The sequence below is a fragment of the Martes martes genome, assembly GCF_963455335.1.
Source record: "Martes martes genome assembly, chromosome: 13".
Lineage (NCBI taxonomy): Eukaryota > Metazoa > Chordata > Mammalia > Carnivora > Mustelidae > Martes > Martes martes.
Window position 1 is genome coordinate 4,713,888 of NC_137901.1, and position 22,766 is coordinate 4,736,653.

General features: G+C 44.1%; 1 protein-coding gene across 1 annotated transcript in view; it reads left to right on the plus strand.

Annotated features, from left to right (window-relative positions):
- FBXO15 (F-box protein 15) overlaps positions 1-22,766 on the plus strand; it is a gene marked incomplete at its 5' end in the record, with an annotated part of 46,718 nt that overhangs the window by 6,047 nt on the left and 17,905 nt on the right. The window contains 7 exons of the mRNA XM_080821371.1: positions 1,548-1,655; positions 4,429-4,533; positions 7,784-8,026; positions 8,590-8,799; positions 12,169-12,295; positions 13,791-13,873; positions 14,873-15,015. Coding sequence (XP_080677497.1) covers positions 1,548-1,655; positions 4,429-4,533; positions 7,784-8,026; positions 8,590-8,799; positions 12,169-12,295; positions 13,791-13,873; positions 14,873-15,015 — 1,019 coding nt within the window. The remainder of the gene's footprint in view (positions 1-1,547; positions 1,656-4,428; positions 4,534-7,783; positions 8,027-8,589; positions 8,800-12,168; positions 12,296-13,790; positions 13,874-14,872; positions 15,016-22,766) is intronic.

Genomic DNA, 22,766 nt, shown 5'->3' on the forward strand with positions numbered 1-22,766 from the left:
CTGTGCCTCTGAGGGGTGGGCCACGCTTGGGATCTCGGACCAGCCTCTGTTCGGATCCGTCCCTGGGGCTTTGGCTCTTCCACTTCCAGAGAGATTACTGCCCTTCCTTCCAACATCTCATGGCCCTCATTTTGCCTCCAATTATTGCCCATATCCTTTCTGATTGTTAGTCCAAATATATCCAGGGAATCGGCTTGGTAGGAACAATGGGGGCGGGTGCTAAACTCTTGGTGAACGAAGTACGTACTCCGAGCACAGGCACGTTGGTGAACTGGGCATGTGGAATCTATCCCCCAGGTTTTAGTCACACACTGGGTGGGAGGCGGGTCAGTAATTGATGTATGTGTGTTTGTGCGTGTGGTCAAGAAGCGGCTTCCAAAGCTTTCCAAGATAACTAGCGTCCCTACCAGTCGCTCTGTCTGGGGGCTGCTGCCTGGAAACCGAAGGCCGCGGACCCCGTGCCTTCCTGGGTTTCTGGCCGCGTTTCAGATCCCTGCGGAGCTGCGGTGGAGCAGAGCTGGTTTGGAGGGCTGTTTTTTTTTTTTTTTTTTTTTAAGATTTTATTTATTTATTTGACAGATCACAAGTAGGCAAGAGAGGCAGGCAGGGAGAGAGAGGAGGAAGCAGGCTCTCCACGGAGCAGAGAGCCCGATGTGGGGCTCGATCCCAGGACCCTGGGATCATGACCTGAGCCGAAGGCAGAGGCTTTAACCCACTGAGCCACCCAGGCGCCCCTGGAGGGCTGTTTTTAATAAAAACGTATTTCAGGAACTTCTGAAAAGAACTAACTGCATAAAATAGTATACCTTATTTCATTGAATCTTAAAAGCCATTGATTGTAAGATTTACTATTTTTTTGTACCACTAAAAAAATAGATGGCCAGTTAAAGTATAATCCATTGAACGTGAGATACTTAAAATGTGAAAAAAATTGGAGCAGAGTACTTGGTGTTTCCGCGGCTATGATCGCCAGAGCTAGGGTTGGAGCATTACCATCGCTCAAAGACCCGAAAAGCTGCAGATTATGTGGGCAGTTCTGGTTCACAAATCTGAGGTTTTTCTTACTTGACTGAGGCTGTTCTTCGTTAGGTTCCTGCTATTGCACCGTTGAAGCTGACCCGTTGATAACATTTTATTTTTTCCTTTTGTTCCATTAAGTGAGTTTTACAGCACCTCTTTGATATGTTGACAGCCTATAAAAGCAAATATTTAATCTTCTTGTTTACTACACTTGATCTTGGCCAAAAGGCCAGAAGCGATTAATTTTTTGTTTAAAACACATCAGAGTGAGTCCAGGTTTCAGGCTTGCTTACTCAGGACACATGGAATGTTTTCTAGTCCCTCTCCTGTCCCACCCCACTCCCCACTTCCTTATTTCTTTCCTTCCTTCTTTCTTTCTCTCCTTCCTTCCTCCTTTCCCTTTCCCTTTCCCGAGATGAACTTTTACAGTGAGTCATTCTTGGAGTTTATGAACCCTGTACGGTTCTGTGGAGGGGACTGGACAGGTCATCTGTCATTCTAATTTGATTTTTCCGTCTTACCTTCAGAAAGGGGCCAGGCGCCAGGAGTGCAGGAAGGGCCACCCTGAAGCAGTGTGCCCGGCGGGAAAAGCGCTGTGAGCAGCCCCCCAAAGACCGGCCGGTGTCTCTGGAGAGGTGAGTCCTCGTAGATGGCGCTCTTCTGGGGGGCTCTGGGGTGGAGTTCTTAGAGAAAGTTCCAGTGCTGTACATACCAAGCTGCTCTGAGCTGAGAATAGAATTGCGTAGGAAGAAAGTACAACATGGAGAGTTTGCTGTGAGTCATCAGCCTGTCACCACTGTCATTATTAGACTAGGTTTATGAAGTGAACTTCTAAAAGTGACAAGTAAATTTTCCTTTTTAAAAAATGTTCTTCAAAATTATTCACGTTCTAGTTGATCAAAATGCTTGAAACCGTGGAAAGGAGTTTAACGTGTGTTCTTCTAAAAGCTCCAGGGGCCTCTGGGTCTGTTAGCTTTCTGAGCTTTGCAAACCCATTTTGCCCTGGCAAGGTTCTGCAGGATGGTTTTTTTTGTTTTTGTTTTTGTTTTTTTTAACTAATTATTTGAATTTGATGCTGAGATGCTTGTGGATTTGTGCTGTACTGAGGCTTCCGGAGCACCAACTCTCTGCTAAGCATTGTGTGGCACCCTGAACACGTGTGATCACTGCAGACATTTCCAGTGGGGGGAGTAGGGCTCACATAGTCTGCGTATTGCAAAATCCAGATTCAAACGTAAGTTGCCTGATCTCAAGTTTTGGGCTTTGATACTATAACTCAGCTACCAGAGTACATACTTTCAGGTGTTTTTAAAAAGAAAGGAGAACTAGGGGCACCTGGGTGGCTCAGTGGGTTAAAGTCTCTGCCTTCGGCTCAGGTCATGATCCCAGGGTCCTGGGATCGAGCCCCACATCGGGCTCTCTGCTCAGCGGGAAGCCTGCTTCCCCCTCTCTCTCTGCCTGCCTCTCTGCCTACTTGTGATCTGTGTCTGTCAAATAAATAAATAAAAAAGTCTTTAAAAAAAGAAATGAGAACTAAAAAAGAGTTAATTAAGGACAGCAATTTAAGCTTTAAACACTGTACTCTGAGAGCACTGTCTGTCATACAAAAATCTGATACAAGAAATAGAACGAATATTCATTTGGTTTCTCTGTTTGTCAAATATCCGAGGACCTTCTCTGTACTAGATACTGTGCTCTGACACTTTGTGAGTTTCTAGGATTGTCCTGCCTCTCACTTTCCTGTCTCCTTCCCCATCCTCCCCCACCTCCATCCTCTGCAGTATGAAACAGTTAGAATCCCACACAGAGTGACCCAGTATGGTATGGATAGTGATTTTTCCAGCTTTGAGGATACCTCATGAACAATAATTAAGAATGTCTTTGATCTCTACTGTTCTAACTATAAAGTGGGGGTTTTCTGCTTTTGCTAGAAGTACAGGGAGAGCCCTTCTCCCTTCATTATCTTAGTCTGCTGGGTAGGAAGGTGAACCTCTCTAATGGCCTTTGAATAGGATTTTAGTCTAATTAAATAATTCTTCCTGGATAAGATTTGCCAGATACTTCTCTGAAATGTTTCCTTTAAGCCCAGCTCTACATTTTTTTTAAAGATTGCATTTGCTTATAAAATAATAACTATGAGTTTTTGTGAAACAGTTGAATCAAAATATGAAAACTGTGTGCAATAAGTAATCCAAATGGTCACAAAATGTATTTTCTTGCAACTTTGCCATCTCTGCATTAGCAACATTTTGCCGCTTAAAGAGTCTAATTTATTGACTCTGAATGTAAGGAATTTCATTTGGCAGGAGGGATTTAATTAATCCCTAAGCAAAACCGCTTGTTTAACAAATCAGGGAGTCTCTGGTTGAATATCCCCAAAGCTTTTGAGTGGGGGTAGCTCAGCCTGGTGACGCAGAGCAGGCAAGTCTTGCATTCATCATCTTTCTCCGAGGATCCATTTAATTCTTTCTCACTGTTGTCGGAATCTTAGGACTGATTATTTCCCTATGAAACATTTGATAACCTGACTTTCATTATAATTTAAAAAGGTAAAGTCGTTGAAATCGAAAGTGGAGACAGGGGCAAGCCATTTTACATTGGCCGAAGAGTTTTACTGGCCCAGTTCTCTGTCCCCAGCCCCTGCCCCTTGCCCCACAGTCTTTCGTGGCTTGCTTTCTTCCAGCCTCAGGTCCAGAGGTGCCTGTTCCTGACTTCCTAACGTTGGTAAGGCTTTCTGGGCACGCTCAGGTTCTGATACTTGTTTTGTAAAAGTGTAAGATCATAGAAATACATGGGGTCTTGAGAATTCAGCTCAATGACATTTATTTAGGCAATAAATGAGAAAGGAAAAGAAAGTTCAGACAATCTTAAGGGGCTTGGAGTTTCCTTAAAGTGCCGGAGGAAGGTTTCAAGTGTGAGGATGTGTTGAAAGGGGGTGCACGAGGGGTGGTATGGGTTCGGTGGAAGAGAAGTGGATATTTCCTATTCCAGTTTCTTCTGCTGCTGCTTCTCCTTCTTCTTTTCTGAGGAGGAAGATTCTGTGTTATTTTTTAATGAATAGCTAAGAATGCATTCTTTTTCTCTTACTTCATTTTATCTCACTGAAGAACGATGGGTACTTTCATGAGGGAGATAGGGAAATCCTGCCTGTGGGTTCACAGTGTGTGAATATGGGTAACGTGCCAAGGGAGTTAGCTCGCCATGACCTAGGTCTGTGGATTCGTGTAGGTCACGGGGATTGCGGTAGCAGGACATTTCACTTGAGAAACCGGTGGAAGATAAGGGTGCAGGTTGCCTCGCATACAGGAGGGGTGCTGGTCGCTCTCTGGTGGTGAACAGCCAGTTGTTTTCTGGGTATCTTTTAGCTCAAATGCTCGCCTGCCTCTCTGATTTCTTCTCCTCTCCCAGGATGCCCTCAGAAATGTTGCTGAAGATCTTTTCCTACTTGGACGCTGTGACCCTGCTGTGTGCTGGATGTGTGAACAGGCGCTTTTATCATCTGGCCAATGACAAGTAAGGAGGAAACCAAATCTCTCTGTCCTCTTTTGACGGTGCTTTGGTAGAAGTCATGGAAACTAGTAAGACTGTTCTAACCATTTTTTTTTTTAATTTAAAAGAATTAATTTTGAAAGTGTTTCTAGACACAGATGTAGTATGTCTAATGCTTTAAGTGGTCAAATGGATATTCCCAGTGATTTGCATTTATACACTTAAAAAAAAAGGAGTATCTTTGCATGAACTGAAAAAGATCAAACTTGTTATTGGTGTGCTCTTGTCTCCTGTATGGAAGACTATATCTTCAGTGTCAGTATGTGTCAGTATGTCAGTATGTGTCAGTATGTCAGTATGTGTCGGTATGCACACAAATGGGTTCAGTGTAGGTTCAAGGGAAATAAGCCTATTCTTGACAATAACTCTAGAATGGATGTCAAGCAATTTTTGTGTCTCTTTCTTAATGACTCCTAATAAGAGGTGAAGACATTCACTAAAGCAAAGTGCAGTAAGGCATTTTCATGAAGGGGGTCAATTAAATATCCCAAACTAGCTTTTTCGGGGGGTTCTTACATTGTTAAAGGATAGAGTCCCGATTGCTCAATAAGCCGATAAATTATAAATAGCTTTGTTTCTCTCAACATCACCTCTCCCCACTGACCTTCACGGGCCCAGATGGTGTAGGCACTGGGCCTTCCAGGGGATTTGGGGACACACCTCTAGTGATGTTCCTTGCATACTTTTTTTATTAATTATATGCCCATCCCACTTTCTTGGGAGTTGTCCTTTAAAAATCTGAGCTTCTGATGCAATTACCTGTGTGTTTGTTTTCTTATTATAAGAAATATCTAAATTGCATACATTGAATTTTATTTTTTTATTTTTTAAAGATTTTATTTGTTTACTTTAAAGAGCTAACGTGTGCACAAACATGAGCAGGGGAGTGGGGGAGAAGGAGAGACTCTCAAGCCGACTGTACCCTGAACGTGGAGCCTAACAAGGGGCTCAATCCCACCGCTCCAAGACCATGACTGGAGCCAAAATAGCGAGTCAGGTGCTCCTGCCACTCCTCCTGCTTGTGCTCTCTCTCTTTCAAGTAAGTAAATAAAATCTTTAAAAAAAAAAAAAAAAGAATCAGGTGCTCAACTGAGTGAGCCACCTAGGCACCCCCCCATGTTGAATTTTATTTTTAAGAGTCGTTGTCTGATCTTATAGTCAGACTTCAAAAAGGGCGCGTTAACGCTGTTCATTAGAACAATAAATTGGCCCCATTTTGTCAACATCTTGTTTGATTGAAGTTTGTCTGTGCCTGACTGGTAGTCAGAATAGCTAAATACGCTCTTGTCCTCAAATCCACCTTAGTCCTCTAGCAGGATGGGGATCAAGAAAGGAATGTGTCTGGGCTTTAAGTACTTGTTGAAGCGTCTTACACTTGACATTTGTATTTTATCAATAATCACGTGGAACCATCCACACCGGATTTTAATTCTATAAAGAGTTCTTTTCCGGCTTCACTGCGGTAAGCGCGGTCGGCTGACGTGCGCGGAAGCGGTTCTCCCGCAGGTGGCCCAGTTGGCGGGTGTGGCGGTGCCCGACGCGGTGTGGGGCCCGGCGCGCGCTCGCGGGTCAGGAGCCGGCGCGTGCACGGGAGCCGAGTCCGCTGCGGTGCGAGCGGTGCCCGCGGTCGAGGTGCGAATGACGGGGACGTCAGTCCGCAGAAACGGGCACAAGCTTCTCTGTCAAGGGAGTTTGTCAAACTGCCTGCTCGAGGGCTTTTGGCGAAACCGCGTCCGATTTACCTAGACGGAGCTCAGTCGTCGTCGTTTTGCAGCCCTTAGCTCAGGTGGCAAAGGCCGGATGTTTCTGAGCTGAGACCGTAAACACCCGAGGGCAGAAGACTTGGCGCGGAGGCTTCCGTGGGGAGAGAAAGGACTGGCCAGTGCGGCCTAGACAGAGTCGCCGTGGGGTCCGGTTCGGGCTGTGTCCGCGGGGCGCCTCGCGGCGGCGGCAGCACCGGGTGCGCCGGCCCGCGGGGCACAGGCTTGCCTCGGGGGCGCGGGGGTCCCCGGCGCGGGGCCGCCTTCTCCTCGCTGCCTCTGGGCCGCGGCCGCGTCATCCCACGTGCAAGGACCCGAAGAGCGGAGACGGGGGTCAGCGTGTCGTTGCATTTATTCAGGTAAAGCGCACTCTGCGTTGTAGAAACCGAGTTTAGCCCCGCCTCAGTGTCCCCCAAGAGAAGTTTCTGTCTTTCCCTGAAGGCGACCAGTGGCTGGGAGAGGGCTGCCTTGGGCTCGCTTCGGCCCCTGCTGGCTGCCACCGCTCCGAGCTCCTGGCCTCTGGGTGGACAGGCGGGAGGGGCCCGGGGGGGGGGGGGGGGGGCTCTGAGCTGAGTTTGGATTCAACCTTGTGGCTGATTGGCTCTTTGCGTTCGGGTAAATTACTTGGTTCCCTCAAGTTCATTCGCTGTTACTGAAGAGGCCAAGAGCCCCGCAGGCAGGTGTGTGAGCTCTGGCAGAGGCTGCGGGGGCGACCCCGGGTCTTCCGTCTCCTCAACATACACCCATGCGCCTGGGCCGCAGCTTCGCACGGGGGCTCCGTTACAGTGTCTGTTCGGTGGGGACAGTAATAGTAGCTACTGTCTGGGTTCGTTGATGATTCAACTAGTTAACCTTTACAAAGTCCTCAAATTAATGCTTAACACAGTGATCAAAAAATACTGTGATTTTTTTTCCCGCTCATTATGCAGTGAGTTTTTTCACTTTCTTCTCTTTGTGCAAGCATAATGTGTTCCTTGTGGAAAAATTAAACATAGAAATCAAAAATAACATACAATTCCATTGGTGCTGACATTTCTCTGTGTGTGTATGTGTAGATGGTTCTTTTCTGATCTTTTAAAAAGGTACATACTTAAAAGTACACAATGGGAATCACCAGGTGTATTTCTTGTTATCTCTCTGCAATCTGTTATTCCATTTTATTGCTGTAGAAAGGCAGTGGTTTGGAGGATGCCAAAGACCATGAGATCACTCATTTTAACTTGACCCTGGGAAACAAGCTTTTCCTTTTAGTGTGTGTTTCTGGGGTTGGTGAATCTGAAACACTTACCTCAAACTGCAGTTCACCATAACACATGAGCAACTGTAAATGTTCGGTTTGATTTATTCGTGGACTCGGACTGTTTAAAAACGATCGTGCATCTCTGAGGTAATCTGTTGCTACTGCAGGGGCATGACAGTGTCTCTTCATTAATGTGGCTCCTCTTCTCCCCCAGTTTTATTTGGTTCAGAATCTATACAACTGCATTTTCACCTAAAAGATGTAACTGGAAAGTTAACTCAGCAGAGAAGACCGCTGTATCTATGAACTCACTGTCGGTTGAGGATAAAGAAGCTGGATATTGGAAGAAAGAATATATTACAAAGCAAAGAGCATCTGTAAAAGCCGCGCTCGCTCAGGTTCTCCAGCCTGTCAACCCGTACACAGGCCTTCCCGTCAAAACCAAAGAGGCCCTCAGGTACAAGCGCCCTCTTGAGCCATGCGCGGCAGTTACTTGAGGGCCCCGTTTAACATTTATGTGCCCGTCACTGTGGAAAGGATGACATAAGCCCAGGGGACCCTGTGTGTGAGGACACAGGTGCAGCTTAGCCTGTAAGGGACCGTCTTTTGATAGATTCGTATGTTCCTGTGCACCTGTTAGCCGTTTAGTAATTTCCCAATTCCGTATACATGGCCCGAAGTTTTTATGCGAAGCAGAAATAACCTAGGAATCTGCTGTAGTCAAGCAGGAGTACCCAGAGCGCCTTTCCTTCTGGGCAGAACTCGTGTATCGCCAGTTCTGAGAACATGGGAGGCGTTCGGTGACTGTTTGATGGGTGAGGAGAAAAGCTCTGTAGAGAGAATCATTGATGAACTGAACATTTACATTGGGTGCTTTTGAAGAACTTCAGCTTCGGCTTTTCAGGAATTAGATACTTTAGAGATGATATGTGTAGTCGACTTTAGCGGGGTTTTTTTGGTGGTTGTTTTGTTTTTTTCCTCCTGCAACAAGGCAATCATTTTTAGCTTTTCTTTCTCCAGAATATCTGGTTTATGTTGGGTAATTATATTGAAAGCAAAAAATGGACAAGAGTACATCATGGAACACACTGACCTTTCTGTACATGATTCATCAGTGACGATTATGTGGTATGGCAGAAACTGGCCACAGCTAGCCATGCTGTCAGCCTTAGATTTGTGTGGTGTGACGCCAGTTTTTATGGACCGGTCTAAAACCCCCTCCAAAAATGGGTAAGTACTAATTCAACAGAACCTTTGGGTGAGAACATCTTAGGTGTAAATACTTGTAAGTTAAAAATACCATCAGCGTATTTTAATTTGATTTCATCTTAAAGACTTCTCATGCATTCCAGATCACTGTAGAATAGAAAAAGAATGGATTTTTAACATTTATGATTAGATCTAAATTTGGTGTCCTCATATGTTAGTTGTCTGTAACAGAGAATAGTATTCTAGTTAGCAAAATTCCTAGGTGACGGATGGCTAACCTTTTGAGTCCTTAGTTTTGACCATTTTAACACAAAGATATACAAAGCTATTATATCTGTTTTTAGTAAGTTGTACAGTAATCATAGTTTAAACATTAGGTCCTAAGGTAATGATTCTTACTTTTATGTGCCTTTCTGTTGGACTGACTGGGTGTGTGACCTTGGGCCAGTGGCTTAGCCTCTCTGTGCCTCAGCTTTCCCATGTGTGGAAGGGGTTGGTGATGATGGCGAGGAGTGCTGAGCGTGTGTGGCTGTTGTGAAGAGGGTCAGAAGGTTTCACTGTCAAGTGCATTAGTCAGATCCGTGGGTGTCACCTTGCTGATGTGCACCGAGTCCTCACTTAGGGCTCTGTGCTGCATCCACATGCATTCCAAGTCTCTCCTGCTCACTCTGCTGGTCATTAGTCCCTTTCTCCTAAAAGCCAGATGCTGCCTTCTCTACCATCCTGACCTCCGAGCGCGAGCGCAGCTACATAGAAGGCCCTGCGCACGTAGAGGTACAGAGGTCATAGCTGCCTTCTCCAGGGTTGGTTTCCTGCCCTCGACTGCCTCCTTGGCTGCCCGACATCCTTTGACGTTGCCATGGCATTTACCAGGCATTGTTCCTACCAGCCTGCGTGCTGGGTTTCCACCCCAGGTTTCTCTCACATGTCACATGTGCCCTTGGGATGGAAGGTATTATCGTGGTGCGACAGCGTTCTTTCATGGCTTCCCTGGACACAGACACATTTTTACAACTCTGTAACCTGTGACCTTGTTTTAGCTTCAGATCTCTGGTGCTGATTCTTTGAGGATGTTTCAGGGTTAGGTTTCTCCTTGTGCTGGGAATGTGAGCGCTGGGCTTCTCAGTGGTGATAAAGCTGGGCTCATTTTATTCTGAAAATAAACTTAATGCTACTAAGAATAGCACATGAATGATTTTCCCTGATTATATTACTGAAGATATTTCGGAAGCATGTTCACTTTTATAATTGGTACCTGTATTTGGATAAATCTCTGAAATTTCGTATGGTATCATGATAGACTCCAGATTTTTCTAAGATAGTGTTTAGTTTCATGCACTAGGAAATGGTGTTTGGAGAATCAGTCCACTGTCTCTGTACTAATACAAACAATATGTTACTTGGCATATCACAAAATATTATTTATAGTATTAGGACAACATTATTAACATCAATTAAGATGGTCATGGAAGATGAAGTGGATAGGCTTGAACTGTAAAGCTGAGTTAAAGCTATTTTGCTCCTGAAAACTGCCATATGAGTCAGGAATCCTAGATACTGTGCAGTGGGAGAAGTGCTAGAATTCGTCGGGAAAATTGATTTAGTGTAATTTATTTCCATTAAAACTCAGTGGACTTCAGAAAGTGTTTGATAAGCTGTGGGGAACAGACATTGAAAGTGTTTTTTAGGAATCTGTTTTGAGGGGCTCTTTGTTGCAAGTGGGAGAGTGAATGCTTTTATCGTGCAGAAATTCTCACATGCATCTGTGTGACAGCAAAGGAGAAACCTTGTGATTGTTATTTGAGTCTTTTTTGTTTCATCCATGAGAAGATTTTCAAGAATAGTGAAAGCCTTATTTATGTAATTTGCAATTTGAATTTTCCTGTATTTGGTACCTTTCTAGTCAGACTTACTAAATTTTCTCCTCTGCAAGAATTCCCCGTGCTGTGATTTATGCTATATGTCTCCAAGATAGTAGCCTTCGTTTCTCCTCTCTGTGTGGCCCGTGAAGCCAAGGCACATAGGGACTTAGCCCGTTCTCTCTGGAGTTTGTTTAAACTGCTGTGCAGCTGTGGTATGACTAGTCTCCTTTTGGGCCCACTGAAGAGTGTGAGAGGGGGGTTTTCATGCCCTGCTCGGCCTCATCTGTCCACACTGATAACCATAGAGGCAGTGACTGCCATTTCTGAGCACCTTGGGGTTGGATCTAAGGTTTCCTTGGCACCAGACTTGGGTTCCTAACCCTATGTTTGGCTCTCTCCCTGTGTATTCTAACCAACTGGGGTATATTTTTAGGTCACACATCACATGCACGCTCGCCGACCACCACTCCCTAACCTCTGTGGTTTTCAGCCCAAAAAGTCCTTTGAAGGTTGAGGGAGAGACCAGGGTAGTCTGGAAGCTGCCGATCTGGTTCTGATGCTTAAAGCCTCCCCCTCTCACGCTCCCACTTGGAAACAGTGCCACTGAGGAACTCCTTAGTTTTCTGATTCTTTTACTAAGTGAACATTTGAATACCTTTCTCCTGCCACCTGGTGTCTTGGGTGCTGGAGGAGAATGCTGGAAGGCCACGTGGCCCCAGCTCCGTAGGGACTTGCCTCTAATGGTAAGCTATGTTAATTGGCCACTGAGAGCTCACCTGCCTTATAATTTCTATACCTATATAATTTCTCTATATATCTTATATAGATATATCTATATTTACCATTGTAGCACTTTAGAAGGTTTCATTCTGTTGTTTTTACCTCTTATGATGAATAGCAGAGTTGTGTTTCCTTACACATCTGAGGTGTTACTTCCTCTTAGACATTAATTCAACACGCAATTCACAGTGGATCTCCTTCGTGACAGCACTCAGGAGACTTTGGTTTAAATTCATTTTCTAATATTAGAATTTTCACCCTCTCTGAGTTATCCTTGATAAAATTTTAAAAGGTAGATATATCTGCTTTCAGACAGCACCCTGAGACCCCCCCCTTTTTTGTCATTTAAAATATTTCATCTTTGCTTATGCATTATGTCCCTTGATTAGGAGTACATATGGGAATCTACTTTTGGTGATTGCATTGTGCTGGGCTCTGAGGGGAAGAGGAGAGAAGATGGTTCTTTCTCACCCTCATGACTCTTCTACTTCTGAGCTATTGAGTTGATAGTAAGAGCGAGGAGGAGGGGAAGGAAACCAGTGGGGTGAGAAACTTGGGTGTGTCCATTTTCCTTTTATTTGTAGGAGTTGTTTATGTCCCCTGACCGTCCCCACACTGTTCATTAACAAGGTGCACATTATTAGCATGCTCTTCTAAAGTCTTCTTAGGTACACTAGACAGAATTGATAATACTCCAGATGTGAAAACTCATTTCTCTCTTTCCTTTCTTTGGCATGGATGTGCAAAGACCTCGGTGGCATTCTTTAATTGCAAAGTACAATCTAAGTAACTTAACTGAATCCTCCATGATTGGCTGCGACAGCCTGATTCGGATCTTCTGTCTACAGCCAGGCCTCCTGGTGGGGCTGTGGAAGGTAAGGTTCGAGTCCCTGCCTGCACTGTGCCATCTCCCTCCCCGCTCCATGTTGACTCACCATTATGCATGACACCAACTGTGAGGTCCCTCCAACTTTCCAATAACCACGGTCTGTTTTACGCTCCAGCAACTTCATTTTCTTCGCTAAACCACCCCCTGTTCAATGGAGGCCCCTCTGCTGTTCTGCTGTCACCAATGATAGGCTACGGGTTCCTGTCTGCATGGTCTTGTTCACGTTCTCCCTCCTGTGTCATGGGAGTCTCCCCCTTCCTGCTTCCCAGCAGTCCCTGCTCCTTCCTCCTCCTTTCACATCCTGTGTCTGCCAGAGGGTCTCTTACTGTGTGTTTACTCAGTCTCCACATGTGTTTCTGATCCAGTATGTGTGGCCTTACATGTAATCTGCCTTTCAGGAGACAGTGTCTAAAGAGTTCTCCTCTCCCACTAGATGAGGTTTCTTTTTTCCCAGGGTGAGACTGTTGACTGGCTCCCTCCTTTGGGGTTACTTTCTGGGCAGTCACTTCGGCGACGAGCATAACAGTGTGATGTTTCCTGTGCACCACATGTGGATGGAGATCTGTGGCCTCGGTTTGTGGGGGCTTTAAGATGGAAGTTCACAAACGAGAATAGCAGTCCACAAGTCTGAGCGAGGCTCGGCAGAACCAAGATCTACAGCATCGACCTCTTGTCATACTTTGTCTTTCTCAACCTGCTGGGGCCATCAGTTTTCCTATCCCTCCTTCGCTCTCTGTGTGAGGGTGACTTGTGGCCCACACAGCTGTTGGCTTGTTGGGCACCTCCTTGACTTGAATTCATCTGTCTGTGTTGGCCCACGTAGTTATGAGGACCCTGGTTGGGCCGATCATCCTCTGGCTGGCTACCGGAGAGCGGTGCCTCAGCTCGACCATTCTGGGTTATCTCCACCAGTCAGTGTCAGCTGTGAATTTGGGCAGGAATGGATGTCTGTTCCTCTACAGTCACATTTTCTACTACTCAACCTGGTGGCTGAATCTGTTCATTCCCACTGACTTTGCCAAGTCAAGCAGGTACTCAAGAGAGGAACCTGTGCCACCGATGTTAAGTATTTGTGGAATTAATCTTGTATATGTGAAGGTCTTACCAGTATTGTCCTTGTCTTGGGAAAGAGTTTGAAAGAACCTGAAATGAACCGTGTGTATTTTCACGATGCACATATAATAGAGTATTTTGATATTTCACAAGTGCTGGTGATGTGATTGACATCACAGGATGTTAATCCTTTTGGTACCGCACGCTCTGTGTATTTGGGTGAATCGTGGTCCTGCTGTCAGTATGCCATGTAAGTCTTACTGGATGGTATTAGCAGGAATAGTGTATTAGCAGGAATAATGCTTTAGGACTGTGGTGATCTTGCAGTGGTAAGAAACTGCATCTATCCATAAGATGAATGTGCTGCGACCTTGTGAAAGATGAAAATATTTCAGTTGAAAATGTATTCTTTCTAATTAACTTTTCAGAGGGAGGAAGAACTGGCTTTTGTAATGGCAAATCTTCATTTCCATCACCTTGTGGAGAAGAGCACGTTAGGCTCAGCCACTGTGTATGTATTTATATGTGGGTGTATTAAATTTTTGTGTAGTCAATGTAAAGGATTAGAAGTTGATACCATCTTAATATCCTGAGAATAGCTACAAGATCTTCTGTTTTCAATCAGTAGACACAAGCCAACAGGTGTAATTACTTAGCTGTTGCTAAAATAATTGGATTATTCATGAGCACACATTTGCTTTATTTGTTCTGGGTTCAGGATTATGTCCCCAGTAGAACAGTACTATGGGGGGGCAGGATAGCGTGTCATTAGCTTGTTATGCCGGATAGTGTGTCATTACCACAAGATGCCGGTGCCTCAAGATGCTTCCCATTCTTTGCACTAATGTGTGTTTTTATATCTTGCAAGGCACGCAGACATCTGACCAAGTTGGGTCTGCAGGTGCGTTTTGCTTGGTCCACACAGTGTGTGTCTTTCGATGAATTTGAAGGTCTTCAGTTGGGGAATATGCTTTTCATTTCATGACTGCTCTCATACTCAATTTAAAAAAAAAATATCTGAAAAGCTCCTGGATGCTTTTGAGTTTGCTGCCTTACACAGGAAGGTTTTTCTTACCGAATAGAACTGTTCATCACAGCTGTGGCTCTTCAGCCTGGGTTCCTGCTCTGTAGGTCTGTTGTTCGGTGCATTCTCCTGCCGAGCGGCTTCTGCCAAGCGGCTGCATCCTCTGGCCCCTGAGACTTCTGACGAGCAGAGCCGTCTTTGCAGAGCTGCTGGCCTAGGCACATCCCAGAAACACGCTCATCCGCGGTCATCTGGGGAATACTTATGGAACTCATTCCTTTGCCCGTTTTTATAGAAGTTGGTGAAGGGAACACAAGGCGGTCCTTTCAAGTCCCTGGTGTGGAAGATTATTGGGAACCCTGTAGACGATTGATAGGAGCTGGTGTTTGGATGGATGCTAATTTTTTTTTTAAAGAGTATTTTCAGCTTAAACATTTTATTTCTGGTGTTGACAAACTTGTGTGTATGTTTTGTTTTGCTTTTTAGCCCCTACGAGCTACCTCCTCATACCCCTCTTTTGGATGACCACCCAGAGTATGGACTGCATGGCTACCAGCTCCATGTTGATATGCACAGCGGTGGAATTTTCTACCTGTGTGGCACGTTTCGCAATCTCTTTACCAAGAAAGGTGAAAATAATTGATTTTTTGTACCAGTATGAAATTAAAAGGTTGGAGACAACAGGGGACCAGTTTTTATATCTGAGTTAAGAATTGTCTCTTCACTGATCATCTGTTGGCACTCTGTCTTCCCATACCCATACCTCATCCTAGGACTTATGAAATCCCGTGGCTAGATCTAGTGTCTTTAGTCTTGAGCTCCGTCTCCTTCATTACCATGTCTCTGCCTTCTGGAATATTCTCTACTCATCTTTTCTGCTGATACTTTCCTTACTGTTTAGCCCTGCTGTGCCTCCCCCGCCCACCCCAAACTTCTTCCCTTCTTTCTCGAAGGAATTCGAGAAAGTGTAGCATCTGTCCAGGATAAGAACAAAGAGAAACCACCCTTCTATATATACTGCATCCATGTTTGTCATGCTCACCAAAGCCGAGACAAAGACTGGAGAAGGCTGAGAGGGAGGAGACCTCAGTTGAGTGAAACGGAAGAGGAATGTAGACTGCCCCCTGTTCTGCTTTGTCTTGTTGTTTCCTCCTTTTTTTTTTTCCTTAAAGATTTTATTTATTTTACTTGAGAGAGAGAGGGAGAGAGAGCACAAGCGCGGAGCAGCAGAAGGAGAAGGAGAAGCAGGTTCCCCACTAAGCAGGGAACTTGAAACCAAGCTCAATCCCAAGACCCTGGAATATGACCTGTGCTGAAGGCAGATGGTTAACTGACTGAGCCACCCAGGTGCCCCTCAAGTTAAACATTTTTGGTAACAGTATTTTATAGGGGAAATTTTATACTTCATTTCTAAATGTCCTGTTTCCCAGAATTCTTTCATTTAATAGATTTGATCTCCATTACTAATCCTTGCCTGAATCAATTTCTTTTAGAGTTTAGAAAATGGCGATTTTCTAGTTTTGGGTGATTTTTTTTATTAATGGTGATTTTCTAATACTTCTGCATTTATTGGCTGAGATTTTCTAAAGAAATTCCCCACATCAACTGGTGAGCTCCTGTAGTGGCAGGGTTAATGACCTTTCTCTTTGACCACCAATGCTCAGATTAAGGAATTGATGTTATCATCACTCCATGTGGTGGGAATTATTTTGAGTGCTCTGTCTCTCTTCTTTGCTGTTTAGTGTCATTTTGGGCTCTTGTTTTTTTTTATTTAGTCAATAATGTATAGACAACTACAGACATCATTCTTTTTGAAGCTAAAATTGTCCTTAGTTTGGTCAGTGGGTCTACTTCAAGCCAGCTCCTGTGCCCTTTTCATACACCCCCATTAGTCTTTAAGTCTTTGTTTTTTAACTCAGGATTTCTAGTTTTTTTCTGTGCCTCTTGGCATTTTTATTAGAATTATGTCAAATGTGTATATTGACCTAAGGTGAATTGACATCTTTGTTGTTGAATTTTACTCCCTAAGAATGTGGTTTATTTTTTATTGTGTTCAAGAATACTTACATGTCTTTTAGGGTGTTTCAGAATTTTCTTCATCCTACTCTTACACATTTCTTGTTAAGATCTTTAGTATTTTATCTTTGTTACTTCTTTTAAATTGTACCTTCCATTTGTAATATTTTTCGTGGCTTTGGTCTCAGGCCATTTCATAGAGCAAGTTAGGAAGTATTCCTGCTTACTTCTGGGATTTTTTGGAGGCTTTTACATGGAATTGGTAGTAGGTCTCCTTAAATGGTTGGTCACCTGGGAAGCCATCAGGGCCTGGAGCTTTCTTTGTGGGAAGGTTTTTAACTACAGCTTCAATTTCTTTTCTAGATAGAGGGCTGCTTAAGTTACCTCTTTCTTCTTGCATGAGCCTTGCTATTTTGTGTTTTTAAAGACATTTGTCTAGATATTAATTATGTTAAGGTCAGTGGGTTAAGGGTTTTTTTGGCTTGCTCCTTCTAGTACAAATTTCTCTGTGAATGTTCACCAAATGATGGGCACCTATATCCATTATTTTACTAGAGACTGCAAAAATGATGTTTCCCTAGTTCAATCATTCCCTCTGTGCCCATTATCTAGGATCCTTCTGTAAAGGAGAGTTTTCTCTTATCAACTATTTGGTTTCCTGAAATATGATTAGTATGGGAAGGGCAGGGCACGTGCTTGAGTCCTTCTTTTTATTTACAGAATAGTGATGAATGCTCTAACAGTCTTCAAAGATGACTTAGAGGGTTTTCTTTGGGGGGTTATTATTTTGAACTCATAGATTAAAAAATGTAGTTTATGTATTTTCAGTCATTATTCCTTTTATAGTTATTGTGATGCTCAAATTGTCATCTTCTTTTGTGGTCTTTTGACATGACATGGGTCATCTTTGGAAGCTTGCTTGTACTCTAACATGACCAGATACCTCAGGCTCATCTTGACTGTTTCTTGTGCGCATTTGGAATTATCCGTTTTCCCGAAGAGCTCTGGTTTCCTTTAGTTCCACTACATGATGGCATTTAGAAACTATAACTTGGATCCTGGAGATGCACGTTCTCTTGGGTTTTCATTCCCTTTAGCATTTTTAGTAGGCGGTGCTAAGAAGTTTGTAATTTTTGTAGTGGGAAGAAATAAATCATGCATTCATGTAAATGAAAGATTCTAAGGTTTTTAATTAACTTCTTTGACTCTATACTTGTATCTCTTTCTCATGCTGCAAGTCTTTGTCCCAAACAACATCAAAATATGTAATAATTTTAAAATGGCAATATTGATATTGTTACTAATAATGAACCCACTGAATGTTTTTTTTTTTTTAGATTTTATTTATTTATCTGACAGACAGAGATCACAAGTAGGCAGAGAGGCAGGCAGAGAGAGAGAGGGGAAAGCAGGCTTCCTGCCGAGCAGAGAGCCCGATGCGGGGCTCGGTCCCAGGACCCTGGGATCAGACCTGAGCCAAAGGCAGAGGCTTTAACCCACTGAGCCACCTAGGCGCCCCCACTGAATGTTCTTTTAATTAAGATTTTCCTGCTGCTCTTCATGGGCTTAAGATGCACCACGCCAGAGAGTGAAATCACCCAAAGTAATCCTCTGTGTGGTTATGCTGCCACTTACCATACAACCAGAGTGATTTATTTCAGTTGATTTTTGTATTTTTCGGGATTGCTTTCCTTCTATGTTTACATTAAAACATTTTCATTCCACATTTGCATGGTTTATCGTTGAAACTCAAAACAAGGAAGCTCGGGGAGGTTTACTTCTGCCCTCATCCTTCGTCCCTGCTCTCTCCCTTCCTCCAGAGGTGACCCTGGTGGCCTTGGGCTTATTCTGTAGATGCTCTTTTCTGAATATACAATGCTACGTGTCCACGTGTTTCTGTTTCTCCCAGCTTTTCTAAAGGGGCACGCTGTACTCCTTTTTAAAAGTTCCTTGCTCTTTTCCAGTTGGTAATAGACTCTGGAGATTACTCTTTAGAATGACATGGAAATTTTCTCATTCTCTCTTTTGAAATCAGCTTTAGGTAGGCAGTTAATGGTTTCTGTCTGTGGTTTCCATGATTACAGAGAGCGGTATAGTAAATAAGTGACCTTTTCCATACGTCCTTTTATATTTCGCCAGTTTGTCTTTGGAATACTTTCTGAGGATTGCTAGGTCAAGGGGCAAATGCACGTATAATTTTGAAAGAGACTGTCAAATTCCCTTTTATGTGGGGGTATTTCTAACTTAATAAGGATATGAAGTCAATAAAATGTTTTATTACTGGGGATGTTTGTTCCAGGTTTGTATTATGTGTTCATACAAGGCAGTTAAGGAACTTTCTATTCCTAAAGTACTTGGATTTAAAAAAAAATATTGGGAATGGTTGGTAAATGTCAAATACGTCTTTGGGCAGTACTGATGCTCATATGATTCTGTCTCTGTGATGCAATTAATGTAGCCAGTTTCCTCAGTCTGTCTTCTAGTGGGAAACATCCTGGAGCTTCTGACAGAAGCTTCTCATGTCATGTGTCTGCTTATTTTTAAGCTACTGTTGGTATTTAGTGTTTTTCCATTTATACTCAGATTATTTATAGTTTCATTTTTTAAAATCTGCTTCTGATCTGGTTATAATCAGGTTTTTTACTTTTCATTAAATCAGTTTTTAGTATTTATATGATTTCCTAGAATGTCATCTGTTTTCTTTAGGTTTATTTTGCTCTCTTTCTAGCTTTTTGAGTTGGCTGCTTTATTGTTTAATTATCAGGGTTTCTTGTTTTTCTTTAGTTCTCTTTCTGCTGTGCGCAGGATCTTGGAGTCTCTGGTTCAGGAAGGAACTGAAGGTGATCTAGAGAATGACCCCTCTTGGACCTGAGTGTGCTCTGCAGCCTCTCCTCAGGGCCTTGCCCTGGGAACAGCCCTCCCAGTTTTACAAAGGTGTGAAAATTCTGCCTTTCTTCTCAGTACTTCAACCCTTTTAACTTTATTCTGTTATTGAAATAGAGAAGAAAATCTCCTCCCTCTTTCTGGTATATACTGTTGAGGGGGCTATTAACTTGCAGTGGTCTGTCCGCAGGGTACGGATGCGTTTGCCCTCTGGGTCCTATTAGTGGAGAACTTGTTCTCTCTCGGAGGACGTCCTCAAGTGCCCTCTCACTTGCAGACTTTCTTATCTAGCACCATCTATGCTCTCCTTGAGAGCCTGTGCTGTGTCTTCCTGTCCTCTTAGGTCAGACCTGTCTTAGGGCTGAGTGTGTAGAACTTCTGGAGAGTTCTAAACGAATACAGCATTACCTCGATTAAGCCTTGTGTGCGTTCCTTATACCTGAGCTATGCCCTTAATGAGGAAGACCATAGTACAGGGAAGACTTGTGGGCACTCATTATAGGTTCTTGCCGAATGTTTTATATTAATTATTCAACTTAATCTTCATAGCAAGCCGGTGAGTTGGGTACTATTTTCTCTCCCGTGTTATTGGTGAGAGGCTGCAGCTGGCAGTGTAGGTCAGTTCTCTAATATTAGAGCACTGTCTGCACCCGCACAGGCCGGTCTCCAGAGCGTGGGTCTTAAACACTGGGCTGCGCCGTCTTCCATATATTGGTACTTTCAGTGACGTGCTTCTCGAATACGTCTTCTTGTGTGTGTGACTTGGTCTGTCTTTTCAAAGTGTTGGTGTCCTAAGGGCAGTCAGGACGGGCCCTTCTCTGCGGCTCGTGGGGGCAGCCCGGAGCCACTGTTTTGTTGATGCTGGTGGCCCGCTGGGTAGGCCGGCTGATTGGACCCAGAGACTGAGGAAGTTGGAGGAGGACGGGAAGCTGAGATGGGGCTAACTCACTCTTCATCCCTTTTCACAACTAGAAAACAGATTTCCACCTTGAGAAGCCTGCCCGAGCGAGGGGCCTTTGTTTCCTCTGCATGTGCTTCTGCGATCCGGCATCAGCAGAGGGCGCTGCTGCCATCGGCGTCTTCTCACATGTGCGGAAAGTACAAGCTGGAATGTCCTCTGCAGGTTCTGAGAAACTCTCTGGTGGTACCATGTGGTATATTTAGTAATTCTGGCCCCGTCATTGCAGTTGGGGATGACAGCACTTTGCCCTGCATTTTAAGAACAGTTTCTCTCCCTATCAAGGATAAAAGGTTTTATCGCGTTCCTAGCGTTGAGGTGGCTCTGTCCACTGTCTGTCATCAGTGAGACATGAGAAACCCGGCCTGATTCTAACGAGGCCATCTGTAGGGAGCAGAGGAAGCAAAGGGGACAAGATAGGATTTGTTTATCTGATTCATTCGTCAACAAGCAGTTCGTGAACGCACGTGTGCCGGCCACAGGGCATAGATGTGTCCGACACGGAGCCTGCTGAGCCGGGTGACAGGCACGTGCGGGGCACGCGGGATTCCTGGGGGGTCCTCTGGAAGGGCAGACCAGGTGACCAGCACAGTGTTCAGATAGGGTAACGGTGGGGGTCCAGACTACTTAGTAGGAGACCCGGGGCATGAAAGGGGCACAGCTTTAATTAAATATGATGTAACTTCTAAACGGAGCCTGAATTTGGTGATCGTGTAGGGTCATTTCCAGCATTCCATCTTTAAATAAGAATTCTGAGGACATACCAATTTAGTCTACAAATTCACTGCAGTTTTATTAAAAAATCCCCGTGGGAACTTATGATGCAGCTTCCAAAGTTGAGTCTACATCCATTTAGACATACTCATGTGCATTTAGAATGGCTGACGAAATTTTTGTTTTAAAATTTTAATTGTGAGATAATATATTCTTTCCTACATATGATGTGTGTACAGACCACGGAAAAACAAACAAACAAATAAACAATAAAACCCATGTAACCACCACACAGTTTAGGAAATGAACCATTACCAGTAACTTGGAAGCCACCTGGGTGTCCCTTCCGGCTGGTTCTGTATATTGTGTTAACCACCGTTCAGTGTATTAATTGTTCCCTTGCTTTTCTCTTTCTTAAAATTAAACTTCTTTGTATTGTGCACTGACACAGAGCTGTACACATCTTTTGTGCCTCCAGAGTCTTTTATCAGATTATTCTCCCAAATGTGGGGCACACCGCACAGCAATTACTAGCTGTTTTAATGAGTTGTACCACGATATACCTGTGTGTGAGCACGTCTCCCTCTGTTAGAGGACGCGCATGTATTCCTCTAGTGCCGTAGGGTAGAGTGCATTGTATGGATTCATTTGGCTAAAATGGGCTGAGAGGCTCTTCAGAATTGTCTCTGCGGGGAGTACACATAATCCATAGGCTCATGCCATGTTTATATTGAAGTGAAATATCAGAGTGAGTTCTGGCCAGTTGAGATGCTCGGCTTCTCTGTCACAGTATTTTCTCTGAACAAGATAGCCCTTTGTTCTCTTTTCTTAACTCTGTCTCGTGGACTTTGCTACAAGGTCCTTTAGATTTTTTTTTTCCTTTTTACCATACATGTTACTGTTACAAACAAAGCAGAAGACCCTGGTTAGTTCTTTTTTTTTTTTTTAATTTTTTTTATTTTAATAAACATATAATGTATTTTTATCCCCAGGGGTACAGGTCTGTGAATCGTCAGGTTTACACATTTCACAGCACTCATCATAGCCCATACCCTCCCCAATGTCCATTTCCCCACCACCCTCTCCCGTCCCCCCTCCCCCCGCAACCCTCAGTCTGTTTCTTGAGATTGAGTCTTTTATGGTTTGTCTCCCTCCCAATCCCATCTTTTCATTTTTTCTTTTCCTACCTCCCCCCAACCCCCCCACATTGCATCTCCACTTCCTCATATCAAAGAGATCATATGATAGTTGTCTTTCTCCGATTGACTTATTTCGCTAAGCATGATACCCTGTAGTTCCATCCACGTCGTCGCAAATGGCAAGATTTCATTTCTTTTGATGGCTGCATAGTATTCCATTGTGTATATATACCATATCTTCTTTATCCATTCATCTGCTGATGGACATCTAGGCTCTTTCCACAGTTTGGCTATTGTGGACATTGCTGCTATAAACATTCGGGTGCACGTGCCCCTTCGGAGCACCATGTTTGTATCTTTAGGATATATACCCAGGAGTGCAATTGCTGGGTCGTAGGGTAGCTCTGTTTTCAGTTTTTTGAGGAACCTCCACACTGTTTTCCAGAGTGGTTGCACCAGCTTGCATTCCCAGACCCTGGTTAGTTCTTGGTGCCTGGAGTGGGACTGCTGACACAGAGAAGAGGTCAGGTCCGAGTTGGTTCAGTGGGAGATTCCCAGGATGAGCAGGACCTCCGCGGCTCCCCAGCAATGCCCCTGCGTGCGGCAGGCCTGTCCACATCCGCCTGAGCCATGGCTAATGCCCCTCGGCATTGGATCCCCGCGCTGGCCT